This window comes from Marmota marmota, unplaced genomic scaffold (assembly GCF_001458135.2).
Source record: "Marmota marmota marmota unplaced genomic scaffold, marMar, whole genome shotgun sequence".
NCBI lineage: Eukaryota > Metazoa > Chordata > Mammalia > Rodentia > Sciuridae > Marmota > Marmota marmota.
In genome coordinates this window covers 36,741,459-36,759,499 of record NW_025999977.1, presented here as the reverse complement: position 1 = coordinate 36,759,499, position 18,041 = coordinate 36,741,459, and the positions used below count along the sequence as shown (strand labels likewise).

General features: G+C 47.9%; 1 protein-coding gene across 1 annotated transcript in view; it reads right to left on the bottom strand.

The window, feature by feature from the left end:
- Galnt14 (polypeptide N-acetylgalactosaminyltransferase 14) overlaps positions 1–13,169 on the bottom strand; it is a 202,449-nt gene extending 189,280 nt beyond the window's left edge. Inside the window, exon 1 of the mRNA XM_015479484.2 lies at positions 12,415–13,169. Coding sequence (XP_015334970.1) covers positions 12,415–12,543 — 129 coding nt within the window. The 5' untranslated portion in view covers positions 12,544–13,169. The remainder of the gene's footprint in view (positions 1–12,414) is intronic.
- Positions 13,170–18,041: the final 4,872 nt, after the last annotated feature.

Here is an 18,041-nt window from a genome sequence, read left to right as displayed (position 1 = left end):
AGTCGAAGGAGGACTCAGTGAGAGCCACTGCTCCACACTCCACTGCTCCCTTGGGATTTGCCCTGGACTGCAGAACAGAACCCTGGTTCAGGCCCGCCCACGCAACCCTGCACTCTATACAGGGTTTCACACTCAGGAATGAGTTTGCTAAATGAATGGATGAATTGGACCCAGTATCCTGGTGTAGACGGATTTGCCCACCCCATCTTCTCACATTGCACAAGTACTCAAAGGGGGAGACTTTCAAAGAGCTCTCCTGTCTCTCTCACTTGTCCAATATTCCAGTGGCACTCTAGCCGGGGCTCCAGCATCACACGACCTGTCTTAGCTCCACCACTTATAAGTTATTGGGCCTTTAGGAACTTCAAGTTACTTATCAGTAAAATAGAGATAATCAATACATCATCCAAAGATAATATCCAAAAGAGAAAAAAAATTAATAACTGGTACTGCTCAGACACTGTTTATAGAAAAGCACCTGCCTTAAGCAATCAGTATGACTCTCCGGGCACACACCAGCTAAATTTCAGCCTGCTGATCTCATTGGGTGGTTATAAACAACAGAGGTTAACACAGATGAAGCCCTAGCCCTTCTTGTAAAAAAGAGTAACATCCCACTTCAACCTCCTCTTTCTGCATGGACCCTTGGTGTATTATGGAGGTCCCTGGTTCCCCTCTCACACTTCAAGCTTGGAATGAGCATGGTGAGGTGGAAAGCAGGTGGAGCAGGAAGATCAGGGAGCTCAGTCACTTGAACCATTTGCGGGAGCATCCATCCCCGGAGCTTCCCTCTCCAGACATCCCGGAGAGCTCCCCAGGGCTCCTCCAGATCACCTACCCACAGTGCTCAGTGGCACCAGGGGCAGGAAGCAGATGGCATCCCACGTTGCAGAGGACACACAGTCAATCTAGTTGTAGAAAGTGCCCAGATGAGAAAGGATGGGGGAAACAGGCCATTCTGAAGAATCCAGATGTCCATCCCATCCTCCTGAACCAAGAATAACAAAGGCCAAACCTCGAGTGCCACACACAAAAAAAGCAACCAGGTCATTTCCTTCGCAATTAATCCCAGCACCAATCACAGAGAAGACTCTGTGACCCCCTCACCTCTCACCACGACTCTAGGCCCATAGGGAAGACCTGCATCCATCCCCAAAGAAGCCCCTTCTCCTTCCCGAGAAGACCTTTCACATTTCATCAAGGACCCACCATGTGACCCTCAACATATGCCAGCTCTCTCAAACCCCTTCTGAGAATGGAAGGAAACAAGAAAATAATTCAATGGCAGCTCAGTAAACAAACGTGCTTGGTATTACAGGGAAATAGAACGTCTTGGCACAGAAAGATAATAAATGACACACCATACAAAGGGATAAATGTAAAAAGTAGAAAGTATCATAAATGCAGCTTATTTATGGTTAATAGCAGGTATTTGTTTTGAGTGCTAATAATCTAATTAGCAGTCAATCCAATGCATCCTCTATTATCAGCTGATCTATAATTACTGCTCCATGCTGAGTATTTTCCCTCAGCACATGATAGCTTTCAACTCCTCAGCACAAACAACCAAATAATTGGTGTGATTATGCTAGATATAGGACGTGTCCTCTCTGAGGGGTGATGCTGGGGAGTTTTTAGCCATCCGCCACGGCCTTTGTATTTTGAGCACCTGTTGACTAATTCCTCACTGGCCCCTCTGCAATCAGTGTGCAGCATTGCAGAAGCCCCTGGGTGCGCTCAAGAATATGACACTTTGGAGCTTCCTTTTTTCCAGTTTAAGCCTAGGAGCAGAGCCGTTCCCAGGGCTCTGCAGCAGAGTCGTGTTCACAAGGGAGGTCACATAGTGGTGGTAGCTCCCAACTTCCTCTTTGAAAATGTGAAGTTTTCAATTCCAATGGCATTTTAAAGTGACTTCCCCTGGAAGAGACAGTCTCTGGTACAAAATGATTTCATTCAGGAGTTTCTGATCTAAACAAGATGTATATAATTCTGGGAGGCAGAACAAACGCAGGCTCCGGAGGCTGGTTGCCAGGGGAAAGGTGAATTCAAATCCTCACTTTCAAGGGACCAGGTTCAGTGTGACTGTGGGGAGAGAAGCAAGCTTGGGGTGAGCACGGTGAAGTGGAAAGAGAAGGGGAGCTCCGGGGCCAACAGATCTGTTTGGCATCTAGATCCTCTGCTTGCTTATGGGCAGACTAACCTTGAGCAAGTCACTAGACTTCCCAAAACCTTAGTGTTTCTGTCCTGAAAAACAAATATAACTCACCTCCTGCATAGGGTTGTTATAAAGCATGGACAACTAAGACAGAAAGCACCAGCTCTCACTAGGGGCACAGGGTGATAGCTCCCTGCCTTTTTTCCTGGACGCATAAAAAAAAAGAGAGAGAGAGAGCCTGGTTTTGTGCAAGCCACTAGCTTGTGTCATATAATTACATTCTCTGCCATTCAATCTCCAAGCGTGATGACAGATTTTAACCTATGAACATAGGTAGATTTCAGCCCTGCCATACCATAGAGCAACCATACCAAAGCCCTACGATGCCTTCCTGCTGCCCCCTCTGAACCCCTAGGACCTCATCTTTCTCTGATTCAGCAACAAAAGGGCTAATACCCAGCACCTATTTGGTTGGCCGGAGCCTGTACCACCCCAGCTGTTAAATGTCTCCCTGTATACAAAAGGGAGCATGATTTGGAAAAGTGCAAAGTTAAACCAAGTCCTTTCTCCAAAGACTGTCTTATTCAGGGGACAGAAACCAGTGGCTATAAAAAGAATAGAGATTGCTGCTCGGCTCTGCCCTTAAATGAGGTGATAAAACCTGAAGTCACACTCCAGCCACACACGCAGTTCGGATTTTTCATTTTGAACCTCCTTTTGAAGTGGAATACACAAAGAGACAAGAATACGTATCCACCGATAGCTCTTCACAAGATGAACATGCCTGTGTCACCCACCCAGATCAAGAAGCCAAGCAGCACCAGGACCTGCAAAATGTCCCCCGGCCCCCTTCCAATTACTAACCCCAGCCAGGAGCAGCCAGGAAGCCAACTTTCAACACCAGAGATCAGTTTTGCTTATTTATACTTTAATAAATAGAACCCCACCTGGCTTAATACAACCTGTGAACTAAGGATGGATTTTTACATACACAAATATTTGAAAATAAAGACAAGGATAATATCTCAAAAGATGTGAAAAACACATGAAATTCAAATTTCATTGTCCATAAGTAAAAAATTTTATTGGAACACAGCCATATTCATTTACATACTCTTTCATCCTACAACTGCAGAACTGAGTAGTTACAAAAGAAACCATGTAAATGAAAATATATGTGTGTATATGTGTATACATGCATACATACATACACACACATACAGATATATACATATGTATTATTTGGTCCTTGACAAAAGTTTGCCAACTTCTTTGGAGCACAGTCTACCCTTGGTTGCATATAAAATCGTTGGTTTGTATCTAGAAGTAAAATCGCAGGGTTGTAGATATGTTCAGCTGTAGCAGACACTGCCAAGAAGTTTTCCAAAATATATGCTCAGTTTAAAAAGAAAAGCTAAACCTGGAGCAGAAGCCATAATCTCAGTTTAAAGAGCGGCAGGGAGAATCACAGAGCTGATCTGACCCAGAAGTGAGCAAATGATGGGAAAGCCATCAGGGCCTCTGAGCAGCTATCTTGGTTTACATTTCTTTTCAGTCCTACTCTGCATAATAGTCTTCAAGAAACACAGCACCCCTTACTGTTACCAGGCTAGGGACATGTGCACAGGAGTGAAAAGTTATGCTTCTGCCCAGGATCTCAGGGTAGAGCAGGGACCCTGTCTGTCATTAACCTCCCTAACAAAGCATTACCATAAGCCCTTTGGTAGCTTACCCTAATTGCAGACCAAATGCTCAAGAAGACACCAGCAGCTGCCTGGCTTCATGCTTTCCTAAGTTTAAGTACATACATTACTCACACCCAACCTCCACACCAGCCTCATGTAGAACCAGCAGTCTGTCTGCTATGCAGAACTGAGCAGTCAAGAGTCGACCTTCCAGGTTAACCAGCAGTTAACCAGCCCTCTGCAGTCTAAAAGGCTGGAGCTAAGGGGATGCTGGGTGTCTTCCCAAGCCCCTTCCCTGGAGTCATTCTCCTGCACTTGCCTTGCATCTCAAACAGGATGTGTTAGGTTCTTTCAAATGACACTTTTCCTCTTAGAAGGGAAGTGCTTCTGATTGTTTAAGGACCACATTCATCACGAAAGGGATTAAATCAGTGGTTTCTGTCTTCATTCTACAATCCTGTTGACTTCCGAGTTGACGAGTTGATGTACTCATGAATGACAGTGAGCCTCCTTTCCTGCGGTCATACCCTGCAGGCCAGCTCCCAGCACAGGACAGAGCTGATGCCTAAGGATGGAATGGGGGATGTAGGTGGGACAGTATCTATCTGCTTCTCACATCACAAAGTGTACAACTTCAGCCCCAAGAGTGTGTCAAATTTGGCCTCTCCTGGAAGAAACCCACAGTCCTCCTGATTCTCCAGAGACAGGCTCTGTATTTCCCTTAATCCCTTCCTCACTTCCATTTAGAATAAAAAAAGCAACACTGGTGCTTTATCAAAAGCAGAGCATCATTTCTCAACAGGAGCACCAGTGTTTTTGTGAAAATATACATACATACATACACATGTACAGTAGGTATTTCATTTTTCTCAGGATAAAGAAACAAACAAGAAGTTTAGCAGGGCCATAATGGAAACAGCACATGCTTCATAGTAAAGAGCAGGCTCAAGCCCACGTGCTGGTTAGGCAAGCGAGCCACTCTCCTCCCTCTTATTTATAACCTCGGATCCCTCAGACTTCACAAGAGGGGAAGGGCAACATCCGCCTCACAGGAGTGCAGTAAGGATCAAATGAGGCATCTGTGAATATAAATGCTTTGTAAACCGTAAAACATCACAGGAACGGTGCAGGGGAAGAAGCTACCTCTTATCTGCCTCTTCCTGATTCGCCCTTTAATTAGTCAAGTCTTTCAGCCAGTTCCTCATCTGGCGAAGACCACCTGCCCACCATAAGGACATTAGTCAATTCGGCACCCAGCTGTCAGCCATCAATTGGCCATCTATTAATAGCCAATTATCAGGGTAGCTTAATTAATCTGTGCATCACATGATCTGATCTCCCCAAGATCCTGGGAAACAATGAGCCTGAAATACAGGCACCCGCTAATTTTTCAATGGCCATCAAGGAATTTGGCATCCATTCTGCCTGCATGTGGCAGCTGCAAGTGATGGGTGCATAAATATTGATTGGACCAGTCTCTCTATGGCTGGGGGGAAAGAACATTCTAACATGAATGGTTCAAGTGTTCTCAGAGGAATACAAGAAGCCACATAAATCTTCAACCCAGACAACTGTGGAAGAAAATCCTAATTTCCAAGCCTTTGTGAGGACAGACGCAAGGGTAAGTGAACCTCTTTGAAGAGAGCTTGTCAAGATGGGACGGTTCTACCCGTTCTGTGGATGCTTCCCCACTCTCTCCAGGCCTGGAATGAGATGCAAAATGGGCTTAAACAGCAGGGTCCTTAGGCAGAAGGCAGATGGGGCGGTTGTTCTCTTCATCCGGGCATTCAAACCAATGGCAGGAACATGTGTGTGCTCTGCTGTCCTGTGTTTCCTTCAAAAGATCTCTGTAGTGCTCACGGTTAAGAAGACAAGTGACACAAGGAGAATTTAATTATTTTTTTAAGTGTCTAATCTTGTCTCCAGGAAACGGTATGCAGGAGAGGCTTTGTACTTGAAATCAGCATCGTCCAGGAGGCAGTGGATCAGATGGCTCCTTATTTCCAGAGATAAGGGCTCCCGCTGATAAAAGACTGAATGGCTCAGAGTGGCCCAGAGAGGCAACCAACTTACTTCAGAAAGAGCTGCCTTTGTGTCCAGAACAGTGCTGTGACTCCTGGAACCAGCAAAGCAGCTGCTCCTGACCTTGGAGCCTGCGGGGAAAGTAGGGAGCTCCTGCAGAGCACAGGGCCAACACCACTGTCCCTCCAGACACTCCCGACCCAACACCCCAGGGCTTCTGGCTCTACAGCAGCACCAGTTTTTCAGGAGACATGAGTAAGAGGAGGAGGAAGGATGTATAATGCAAGCAGGGAGTGACAACAGAAACGCAGGAGGAGAGAGGACGCCCGGTGACACGGACATTTCTCGCACCACAGACATCTCTTCCTCTCTGCCCCCAGCAGCATCCAGTGCTCATTAGGTCCTGTGATGGCAGCAGCTGCTGCCAAATGCAAAGACTGCACCCAAGAAGGTCATATCAGGCCATTTATTCTGAAATACCAAAATACCAGAGCCAGCAAATTTCAGGAGCTTCTGCAAAACTCCCCAGGGTACCTGTGTGTGTGTGTTTGTGTGTGTGTTCATTCTTCAGTATCCCAAAGGGGTTCTTTCTTAATCAGCTCCACATCTGAGGACTCAGACACTGATTTATTTTTGGGTTAATCTAGCGTTTCTGGTAAAAATAATTAAAAGATAAGTAATAGACACAGAGTATCTGTGGTATGATTATTTATAGCCATAAGGTCTCCTTCAGAGGTATTCACAGCCAACCTGAACCAGCCCAGACTATTGGCCGGCAGGTGGGAGGCAGGCCGTACTACAGTGTGCTGCTCCCACTTCATAGGAGAGGAGACTGAGCCAAGAAGAGGGGAACCTGAGTTATCCCTAGCATAGCCAAGGACAAAAAGGGACACCCAGACTGCCACGTCCATGAGAAAAACTGGAAGGTGAAACCATGCTTGATTCGGATCTGATGGGAGCTATGGAGAGGGCCAGACTCTGTCTCCTGCCTCTAGTGAGCAGTGAGTGCCTGAGGGCCCTGGCAGGAAAGGGCCTGCCACCAGTTCAGGATAACTCAGGCCCTGGGAAGAGGCGGCAGCCAGCTGCAGAGGGCACCATGCACATCCAGACTCACTTTACCAAACAGATGGCGAGGCTACCACTCTGGGTCTCTAGGGTGAGATGTGCAAAAGCCATGGCAGGGTTCTCACTCTCCCCAAAAACCAGTGGAGCCAAGGATCCATCCCTGCTTTCTAATTCAGACTATTTTCCAAAAATGCATCGGGGACTTTGAGACACTCTGGAAGAGTGACAAAACTGTAAACATTAGAAATCAAACAAAGGCACAAGCAACACATTTCTTCAAAATTGGTTCCTGGGAGCCTGATGTGAATGAGACTCTTGGAAATTTGGGATGGGGAGGTGTGGCAAGAAGCTAATCAGACGGCATGGAAACGAGGCTGTGCAGAAATCCCAGACTTTAGGCATCGGCCAACGGCAGCCTTGTTCTGTCTCTGTTCATTTATAAATGAACTCTGATGAGTGGAAATTAGCACTTTTAAATGCTACAAACAGACAGGTAGCTCTGAAGAAGGGGACTCTCTGGACAGACTGGAGAGGCTTGTGACAGGGGCATTAATTTACCTTCCTTCCTGCTTTGCTCCTCCCTAACTTGAGCGATTTCATTCCGTGCATCTGGAGAGGAAGTGAGAGATGAATGCCTGATCCATGTTTCCAGAAAACACCAGGTCACAGGGGAGAACAAGGCTAAGGAGAGCAGGTGCTCCCCAGGCTGACTCAGAGATCCCCCCACCACAGAGATCCCTGGGTCCTTAGGATAGGACCTCTCACTTGGACCTGGGAAAGAGGGGGAGCCAGGACAGCCAGAGTGAGCAGGGACATGGGCAGAGACTCTAAAGAGCTGACTCCTGGATTCTGCGCAACTCCTTGGCCCTTGGGACAACCCTGGGTGGGCCAAATATGACCCAAAGTGAATTTCCCACCATCCCGATGGAATAAGGCATCTGGGTTTAAAAAATAAATAATAAATAAAAGCTTGTTACTATCTAGAAAGTGAAGATTTGCTATTCCCTAAAAACGAATCCAACCTATTTGCTTATTACCCAGACTGCTAAAGGAGCAGTGTTCCATACCACCAGGTGATATCACCTGCAACACCTGCTCCAGGGATCCATGTTAGAAGGGAAACTAGCACAGACCTCTGCATGGGCATCAGCACAGAAAACCAAAGGCCAAGCATGCATCTGATACTGGGATACTTCTTCTGCTCATGCCAGAGTCAAAATTCCCTGGACAGCATCCAATGTGCACGTACTGAGCATCAGTGGATTAATAGGGTCTCCCTCTAAAATTCATAACTTTTTTTAATGGGAGAAATTATCTACTAAATGGGGAATAAAATAACAGTGTCATATACTTAAGACACTGGTGGTATGCAAATGCTACAGAAAGACAAGCTATTTTCTAATAACATTTGCTATATTTCTAGTACAGGACCAATACATTTACATGGGCCCGAGGCACTTTATTCAAAGCTTTTACGTTTCTAATACCTTTCTCAAAAATTACCCTCGGGCCTAAAATTCTTTTGCTTGTACTAAGCCCTAAGCCCCTGAACTAAATTTAGTTTCTTGGAAATAAGAGACAAATTTGCTTTTTTTCCCCCTTAATTCTGACAGTTATTATATAATTCTCCAAATGACAGGAGAAAAAGAAATGGAAACATTTTTCGGGTCCTTTTCAGTGATATAGTATTTATCATTAAAACACAGTTTGAATTAAAACATCAAACCTGTTACATGATTTCCAATTAGAAATTAGAGCTTTGCTGAATAATTTGGAAATGGGGAACCAGTATTAAAATCGAATCAACATTAAAAAGTCAAATTTAAAGAAATCTTTATCTGCGCTATTAATAGAACCAACCCTTCTTAAAACTAAGGGAAAAAAAATAATTTTCTTAAACCAGGACTTCAGCATGCCTTCCTTACATCACTTGAATTGTGACCAACTAGGCATAGGTTGTATGGGGCCTCCTTGGAGGGTGCCAATTCTAGGTTAAATGGGACATGTATGTCCTAGCACGGTGAGAAAAAGAGGACAGGGACTCAGAGCCTGAAACCAGACCAGAACCAAATGTCCCTCAGGCCCTAAGAGATGGCAGTCCCCAGCCCAGAAGCCCTCTCCCCATCTCCACAGGAAGCCCACTGCTTTTGCTTTGGAAAATCAGCTGCCCCTCTTCACTACTTGTACTGGGGCTCAAAAAATGTCACTCCAAAGTCAAGGTCTCAGAAGTAGAGTCTCTCTCTGAAATTTTTCTGTCCTCCTGTCTCCTGCTCCCCATTCTCCCCACCAAAGGCAAGCTATAGAAACTAGAATTTCTCTTCCCCAAGGTAGTTCATAGAAACTAGAACCCCTTTTCCCCAAAGCAAGCCAAAAATCCAAAAATACTACTCTTATCTTCCCCCACCTTTCTGACTTAAAGATGACCATAAAAAAATTATCTGACCTACCTTTTCTGATAGATCATAACCCCCATTCCAGAAGTTCTAAGAGGGAAGAAAACCTTACAAAGAAGCCATATAAATAGGTCTTGCTGGTTTCCCCACTCCATCATTAGCACTACATTGTACCCTTTCAGTCCAGTCCTTTTTCTATACTGCTGCCCAGTCTCCCCCAAATCTAAACATAAATATAGACAGTTCACCCTGGGTTTGGAGGTCTTCACTCTTGAAGGCTCCTATATCATATAAAACTATGATCAAATAAATGTGTTTTGCTCTTCTCTTGTTAACCTGCCTTTTGTTACAGAGGCATCAGCCATGACCCTTTATGATGGGTAGGAAATGGCCCTCCCCTTTTTTCACCTCTACCCTGGGAAGAAACCTCAGTAGCATGAAAATTTCCCTAAGACTTTGGCATGTCCCGGAGAAAGTTTCCCCACGACTATGTATGAGCATTTCCTAGAAAAACCTAGTCTACTGAATTCACTCAAAACCTGAATTTGGTCCTTACAATCAGCAAGTGTACCATCTGAATTCCTACTGTTAAGGGAACTATCTTTGCAGTGGCAGATGATTCCTAAAGCAATGTTGCTGCTGCAAATATTGAATCCGACCACCCATCAGAAGGATCCTTCCTGCAAATGTGCACTCTGTAAAGCAGAAAAGCCCCCTGAACCCCTGTGAACTCCTCTGAGAACAGAGAAGGACTTCCCTCTGAAGTGGTTCCTGTCTTAGCACCTCAACAATTATGCCAACCCCTTGCAGTTCTCCAAGAGTGAGGAAGCTCTGGAAAGTGGGTGGGGAGCTCATGCTGTAAACATCTCCAACCTTGCTGTATCACCCACAAGTGCAGAGCCATACAGGAAAGAAACACAGAGCAGGCAATCACCAGAGTGATTCCATTTTATTCTAGTCTTGATGCTCCCACTTGAAGAGCCTTGTTAACTTGGGCCAAATGTTTGTCGCTCAATCTCATCTGCATAAAAGTATTACCTCCTTTATGTGGGTTGTTGTGAAAATTAAATGAGGTAATATATGTGAAATGGAATCTGTGAATTTGTAAAGCACTATACAAATGCCAGCAATTGTTATTTAGCTCATGTGCATATGCTCACACAAGCTTGGGTTCAGGAGCACACTTGAGAAAAATAAAATAATCATGCCAGGAGGAGAAGAGGTAGGAAAGGAGGACGGACAGAGAACACACAGAAGGAAACAGATCTCTTGTCCTAGATCCCTGGAGTAAACTAAGAATAAGTAAGCTTAAGGTAATGAGGTTCAACGCAAAACAGAAAGTTCATGTCCCTGCAGGCATCATTAACTGCATCACAAGGAGCAGAATCACCTAGGGATAAGGTAGAAAAAATTCTCTAGATCTGAGATGAGTGAGAAAATGGACGTGATGCTATAAAAGCTACTTGAAGTCACCAACCTGACCCTGTCACTTCCCTGCTTAACATCTACCATGACCCCTAACATCACAAGATCCTACCCACAAGGTCCTCCCCAGCTTGACCCTTCATTGGTTCAGTGGCCACATACTTTGTACTCAAATTATGCCAGGCTGACGCAACTGCTGTGTCATTCCTTGCCCCTGCAAACCTCTACCTGAGATGCCCTCCTAACTTCTGGCAAACCTGTACCTCCTTCTCAACTCTGTTCCATTAAGTACACCTCGTGCTGTAAGTCCCCAGGGGCTCCCAGAACGCCCAGAGCAATGAACCATCTGAACCCTCCAGCCTGCGTGTCCTGGTCCATGACAAATGAATCCCCTTCTTCCAGGGAGCAAATTCTGCATCACTGTACCCGTAACACCTAGCACACTGCCTGGCACAAGGCAGGTGCTAAATAAATGCTTGAACAACAGCTGAACATTGGCAAGATTCCAAGATATGAGTGCCCAGAGGACTTAGTTAAAAGGGGAATCTGTGAAACAACTTGATTTAGCGAAAAAGATTCTGAGTGTGGAGGCTGGAGTTCAAACCATCAAGTTAAACTAAGGCAAGTTAGGAAGGACCCTCAACCTCCTTCCTAATCTACGAAATAGGAATAACAATACCAATCCACACAACTACTTATGAAGAAAGCAGGCACATAGTAGGATTTCCATGCATACTAAGGGGATTCTCACACACACTCCTGTTTCTCACTCTCCAGTTTCAGACCATAAGCTTCTCCCAGGCTTTTTCCCAGTCCCTAGAGGACTGCTCTGGACATAGTTTATAAACGTTGCCTGGCTGCCAGCAAATCCCCCAGAGACCTCCCTCTGTGTCCCACACCAAGTCTGTGCAAGAGAAGGAGAAAGAGGAGCCCTGAAGCTCAAGGGAAGAGTGATCCTGTAGGGAGAACCTTCCTGCTCCTCACAGATGCACCGACTGGGCAGGAGTTGGAAAAGCCACTTAGATTTCCATTTCTCCAACTCCCCACCAATACCAAGGCGGCTGTTCTTAACAGTCTCTTTAGTAGCGCTTCCAACACATTCACCTTCCAATGCAGCCAAGGGGCTGGGGAATATTTGTAGCAACAGGCCGGGTGGGCTGGGGCCGCAGAGGCGGCAGGGCGCTCGCCCGCGACGCTCACGCGCGCGCAGCGCACCCCGGCCTCCGGCCTCCCCAGCTCACTACTGGCAGCTGCGGGAAGGAGGTCAGCACAGCGGCCAGACTTCTCCTGGGCGCCGACCCTGGCAGGCGGTGCCATCTGCCCCAACCGCCAGAGGCCCCCGGCTGCGCCCGCCCACCGCCAACCCCTGGGCGCCCCCTCCTCCGTGGGACCCAGCGCGCCGCTCAAGTTGGGAGCCCCGCTCCGCCCGCGAGCGCGCTCTCCCAACACCCACACCCGCTGCCACTTAGACACACCACGGGTCCGGAGACGCCCGGAGCACGTTAAATTCAAGAAACAACCTCGTGGTGGCCGCATCTGGAGTCTGTTACCTGCTCGCATCACCCAGACCCCCAACCCTGGCTTCCCGGAGACCGCAAACCCCAAGAGCGGGCTGCGCGTCCTCCCGCAAGCCATTGCCCCATGCCTAGCGCGCCGCCAAACCACGTACCTTGGGGGTCCGCACTTCAGGTTCGGGCGGCACCTCCAACTTCCTCTTGATTACCCAGAGGAACAGCAGCACGGTGATCCAGAGCACCCCGAAGATCGGCAGCGCCAGGCGGCGAGTCAGGCGCCGCATGGTCCCCTTTGCCTCCTCCTTTCCGCGACGCGACGTCCCTGGGGCACCCCCCGGCGGTCAGGGGCGGCGGGGCAGGAGTATCCGAGAGCGCCCCTCTCTGGAGAGCACTAGCCCCAGGAACCGAGAGGAGAGGGGCAAGATCCTGCAGGGCGCCCTTTCGGCTTAGGAGAGAATCGAGCCGGGGGCGGGGGCTGCCGGGCGCCCGAGACGCGGCAGGAAAGGGACTAGGGGCAGTCAAGCTGGGCGCCGGCTCCAACGGGAGAAGCGCGGTGGCTGCAGAGATGCTCCCCACGCCGCGCTGCCGCCGCCTAGCCCAATGCCGAGGAGAGGGGAACTGACTCGAGCGGCGGGAGGGAGGAATCCGAGGCTGTGCCGGGCACCCCCGGAGGAGTACGAGAAGGAGGGAGCGCGGGGGAGGGCGGGCCCGACCGACAGACCGACTCCGAGGGAGCCAAGCGGGCGCGAGCGGGGCTCTGGGAGGGGGCGCTACCGCCGCCCGCCGACCGAGGCACACGGTGCTGTAGAGGGGCCACCCGCGCCAAACCCGGAGCGCAGCTCTGCAGCCCTCCTGGTTTAGAGTGGGACAGGAACGATAGGTACATCCAGGACGCACGCCATCCCAGCTGCAAACCCGGACTGAAGGGCCGGCCCGCTCAGGCGGGTCAGTGCCTAGGAGGAGTTCCCGCTCACCACTGGGGACTGCACGTGGCGCTCACACCCGTGTCCGCCCGCTCGCAGCGGTCGCTGGGATGGTGAGACTGGCAGAGTTACTGCCCCAACCTGGGTTCAGCCATTCAGAGCCAAGGTCGAGCTCAGCCAACACCTCAGGGTGTTTTATGCATACGTGCAGGGTGCCTGGCAACTTTTTCTGCTTAATGGAAATCTGAGTTGGTCTAAATTTAACTTTAAAGATATCCTCTTAAAAATTAAGGTGCAATTATCTCCCTGAAGGGTTTTCTCTCCCTGTAAGCATCAGAGATTTGTGCTTGCCAGAAAGGGGGTGCAAAGTTGGACTAGCCACGTATGGGGTCTTAAAAAGTGATCCTGAGCAGGGGGATACTGGGTGCAGAGGGTTATCTTTCAAAAGCCCCTTTCCCAACTGCCTCTAGGAAGTACATCCGCTTTCCACTGGCAGTCGAAAACCACTTGAATCTAGAGAGAAAATTCTGAATGCAATTCCAACATAGGCCTGGACTAGGCTGGAATAATGGTGAAATCACTAGACAAGGGGTTCCTGATCTAGCTCAACTGTGTGAATTCTGGGTAAGCCCTTTACCTTCCCAGAGCCTTGGGATTCTCATCTGTGAAGTGGGGAGGACAATAGCTCCTGTGACAACTGAGTGTCAATATTTGTGAACTCCTAATGCCGGATGCTGCTGTTATTTGAGAGCTCAAAGAGGGAAATTGAAAACCTTGCTCTGCCTGGGGAGCAGTGGCCTCTAAAACCGTGTCATTTTAGTTGTAGGGATGCTTGCCTCAAGTTTCTGAAGGTGAGCACGATGAACCCAATACTGCAGCGGCTCTCCTTGCCTCTCTCTGTCCCTGCAGGGTCAGCATAGAGGAAGCTTCCATACCTGACTGCTGGTGAGACAGGTATAAATCAGGAGGCCCCAGAATTCTTTGTCCAGTAAGATGGAGCCCCTAAGACCTACTCAGAAATGGAGGAGCCTACACAAAGCCTCTGGTGTTTGGTACCTTGTCGTTCAGCCACAAGGCAGATCTGCCTCACAGCCTCAAAAATCCTTGACCAGGCTATGGAGAAGTTTTTAGTCAGGATCAGCCATGAAAATCAAACAGCCAGAAAAAGCTGAGCACTTTTGCCAGCCCATCTCCAGCCGTAGCTGAGCTCGCAGACCACCACACTGAACTCTGGGGATGGTCCAGCACTTGCCTTCATTAGAATCCCATCTACTGAAAGGTCGGGTAGGCTCCCCAATCACTGCTTTGCTGAGCCAAGGCCCAGGTAAATCACTTTCAAGGGAGATGGGGAGCAAGAGGACCCACCCCTGCAGCATCCTGAGCTCCCTGGGTCTCTTCCAGGAGCCTCCCCCTGGACCTGCAGGCCTAGGCCTGCAAAGCATTCTGCGTCAGGCTCTGCAGGGGACCCCTAGGCAAGACACTGAGCTGCTGTCAGCTCCAGGCAGGAGCTGCAGCACCAGAGTCCATTGCTCAGTGCTTTGTGATGCCGCTTCTGAGTAACAGATGGCAGACAGTTACACAACACCACCGCCAAGCTTTGGAGATGGTGCAGCCCCACACAGCCTGCTGCTGAGGTGCTGAGGTGCCTCATTCTGACTGTTTGGCATATGGGGAAACCAAAGCCCCGGAGTTGCAGCAGCTCCATGTGGGGCCTATAATGCCCAGGAGAGTGGAGGTTTCATTCCAAGGTGCGTGCTTCTTGAATTATCATTTTGTGCTCTGCTCATGTGAGGAAGATTCCCTGGGCCTCTGGAAGCTGTCAAGGAATCCACTAAGTGCCATTACCTTATCCAGCCAAAGGACATATTGGTGTTGTCAAACCAGTGACATTAGGATTGAAGTAGATTTTAGGTGGATCTTCAAACATCTGGAAGCCAGGGACGGGGCACAGCCCTGTAGTCTGTCCCAGGACCCAGCCTATCCAGGGGTCCCCTATGCTCAGGAAGATATTCAAAACTCTTTATAACCAGCTTAAGTAACACAGCACAGTTGATCCCAGCGGGAGATTAGCTATCATTGGTGGTTAATCCAAGTTCCTTTTTTTCTCATCCCAGCCAATATGGGAAGCAAAAGCTCCTAGCAAAAGATTTAACGTGACAGAAAATGAGAAAAATTAGTATGCTCTGAATGAGGACCATCCTGGAGCCTGAAAACTGATCTATCTCCCTGGGCATGATATTCTTGAGCAATTGCCCTTTTTCTCATGGTCTCAGTTTCCCCATTCAGGGATGTAACCTTCCTAGTCCCTGGATGAGGAGTCTGTTCCACTCCTGCCATTGGCAAGTCCTGGGTAAGCTGCTCTCTCCTCACAGCCGAAGACATTAGAGAACAAATTGGGTATTGGAGCAGATGTGAGTCATTCATGTTAGTATAAAAACTATGGAATAAAACCCATTATGGCCCCGGAAAGCTGTGTAAGGCAGCATATGGAGCAAATGTAAGCTGGAAACAGGAGGAAGCTGTGAAGTCCGATGCATATGCTCCCTAGCGGCGTTTGCTGTAGGTTTTCACACTTTGCTTTTCGTTTCCTTTTGCTGTCCTCCCATCACTCTCGTTGCAGAGGCTGCACCTTTTGTTCCTCTCAGATCAGATTTCCCGAGTCCCTCCTGTCTGCCCACTGCGCCACTTCAGGGAGCATGTATGTGTGTGTTCCTGCGCATGTGGCTGTGTGCTTATCTTGCCATCTGCACACTTATAAGAACTGTCCCAACCCAGCAAGATGCCCTCAGTGCTGGCCTAATGAAATCTCACCTACAGAGGCCCAGGCTGTTCTCTGTGGAGGTCTTAACCCTTCCTGGGCCATAGGGAACGGTAAGCAGTGGTCGGGCAGATGGCAGCACAGTGAAGAGATGAGACCCACACGCTGGCCCAGCCCTGGCAGTGTTCCCCATCAGCAAAAGCAGTGGCACCAAGAATGCAAAGACGCCTGTCTTTATTCCACAGCCTTGCAGGAGCAAGTCCTTGGGCCAACCCCTGAATTCGGCTCAGTTTAGTTTCTCCAGTGGTAAATAATACATCGGCCCCCTTTACTCTGCGTTCCTCTCCCTTTTCTTTCCATTGTACATCCTGTCAAAACTGCATGTCCCGGCTTTCCTGCAAGGGCTTTACATACAGTGAGGACAAAATAGTTAAAGCCAAGTGGTAAATGAGAATGTGCCATTATCAACCCAGTGCCCCCTCTTTCTGCCACATGGGTGCGTCTTTGTCAACAGAATAAAGCCAGCCGACTTCTCTCTCATCTTTGATGAGTAGATGAGAGAGTTTATCTAAGGGATGTCTAAAGGGTCTGACTGTCACCTTTCTGGATCTTTCTCTATCCATTAAACAATTCCTTTCACCCTCCTGCTACCATCAACCCTTCCCTCCACCTTTTTTTCCTTATGTACCACTGTATAATTTGCTTCCTTGAATGGGATTTATATCTTTGCATTTCAAAACCCTGCTTCTTCCATTAATTTGAAATGCCCCAAACTTTCTTTGTTCCTCACCCAAATGCCAAGTGTAAAAACTTAACAACCTTTACAATGATAGGTCTTTGCTGGTTGTGGAGAGTGGTTTGATCTTCAGTGATGGTATTCTGCCTAGGGATCTGAGACAGTGTTCCTCCACCCAGACAGAAAATGCAAAGTTCTAGCATAAAGGAATGACCCAATTAGCTTAACAAAAAGTGAAAGAAAATTCTTTAACCTGAATTATCTAAGGGGGACTCTGAAAGAGCAGAGCACAAGCAGAAGAAGAAATAGAGGGATCTGATGACGGAAGTCATGCCCTGGGTCCCACATGTCAGATGACCAAGTCTAACAGCCCCTGCATCGTCTCTGGTGATCCAAGGCAGTTCTTCTTGGCAGGCTTTCACATGGAGGCCTGAGTCAAAGGAAAAAGAATAACTGAAGTCCCAGAAGGAACAAAACGGCTCAGGGACCTTGCCAATCTAACTGGAACTGCATCCAAAAGAGAGACCAAATATGCCCCAGGAGTAGATAATAACAAAACCAGGACAACTTCTGGAAGCCAATGTCACTACGTTACAGATGGAGCAGGGTAACCCCATGCCCAAGTTTGCTTGGGACCATCCTGGTTGCTACTCATTATTAATAATGCCTCTTTCACTTTCAAGAAACTCCTATTTTAGACAATAAGTTAGATGGTTGCTCCAATATCCCAGTGATATTTCTAGAAGGAAGATTGCTTTCTTTAGATGACTGAAAATATGACTCTTTGCTGTTTGTGTTATATTTGTGCTGAGTTTGGGGTATGCTAAGTGTTCATGAGGGACAGTAATCTGAGTAAATGATGTAAATGTCTCTTCAAAAAAGAGACAATGTGGACACATTAAGACAGGTTTAAATAAAGGAATAACTCTGTTGCGCACATGAGTCAATGGTAATCTGATCCCACCCACTCAGCTGAAGATATTTCACTCATGTAGCAGATCACCCAGTCATAGAAGCAACTGATTTTCTTCAGAGATGAGGGACTCCTGATCTCAGGTTCTAGTCATCTCCCAGCACCACTTCCTCTCACCCACGTGCCTGCATGGGCTATGGAAGAAACGTGAATGAATGAAACGGAGTGTCATCAAGGAGTCAACAACATAACCACAGCAAAAACAAAGGACCTGGTTACTCTGTTTTCATGATGAGGACACAGTAGGGAGGGGTGGTGTCCATGTACGACTAGCAAGAAATCAGCTCCAACTTACCATTGCCATTGCCGATCAAGTGTTCCAGAGTTTTCCACCTTCCCAAAAGACAGAAAAGTCCAGATGATGCTATGGAATCTTCTAGAATTTAAATGTT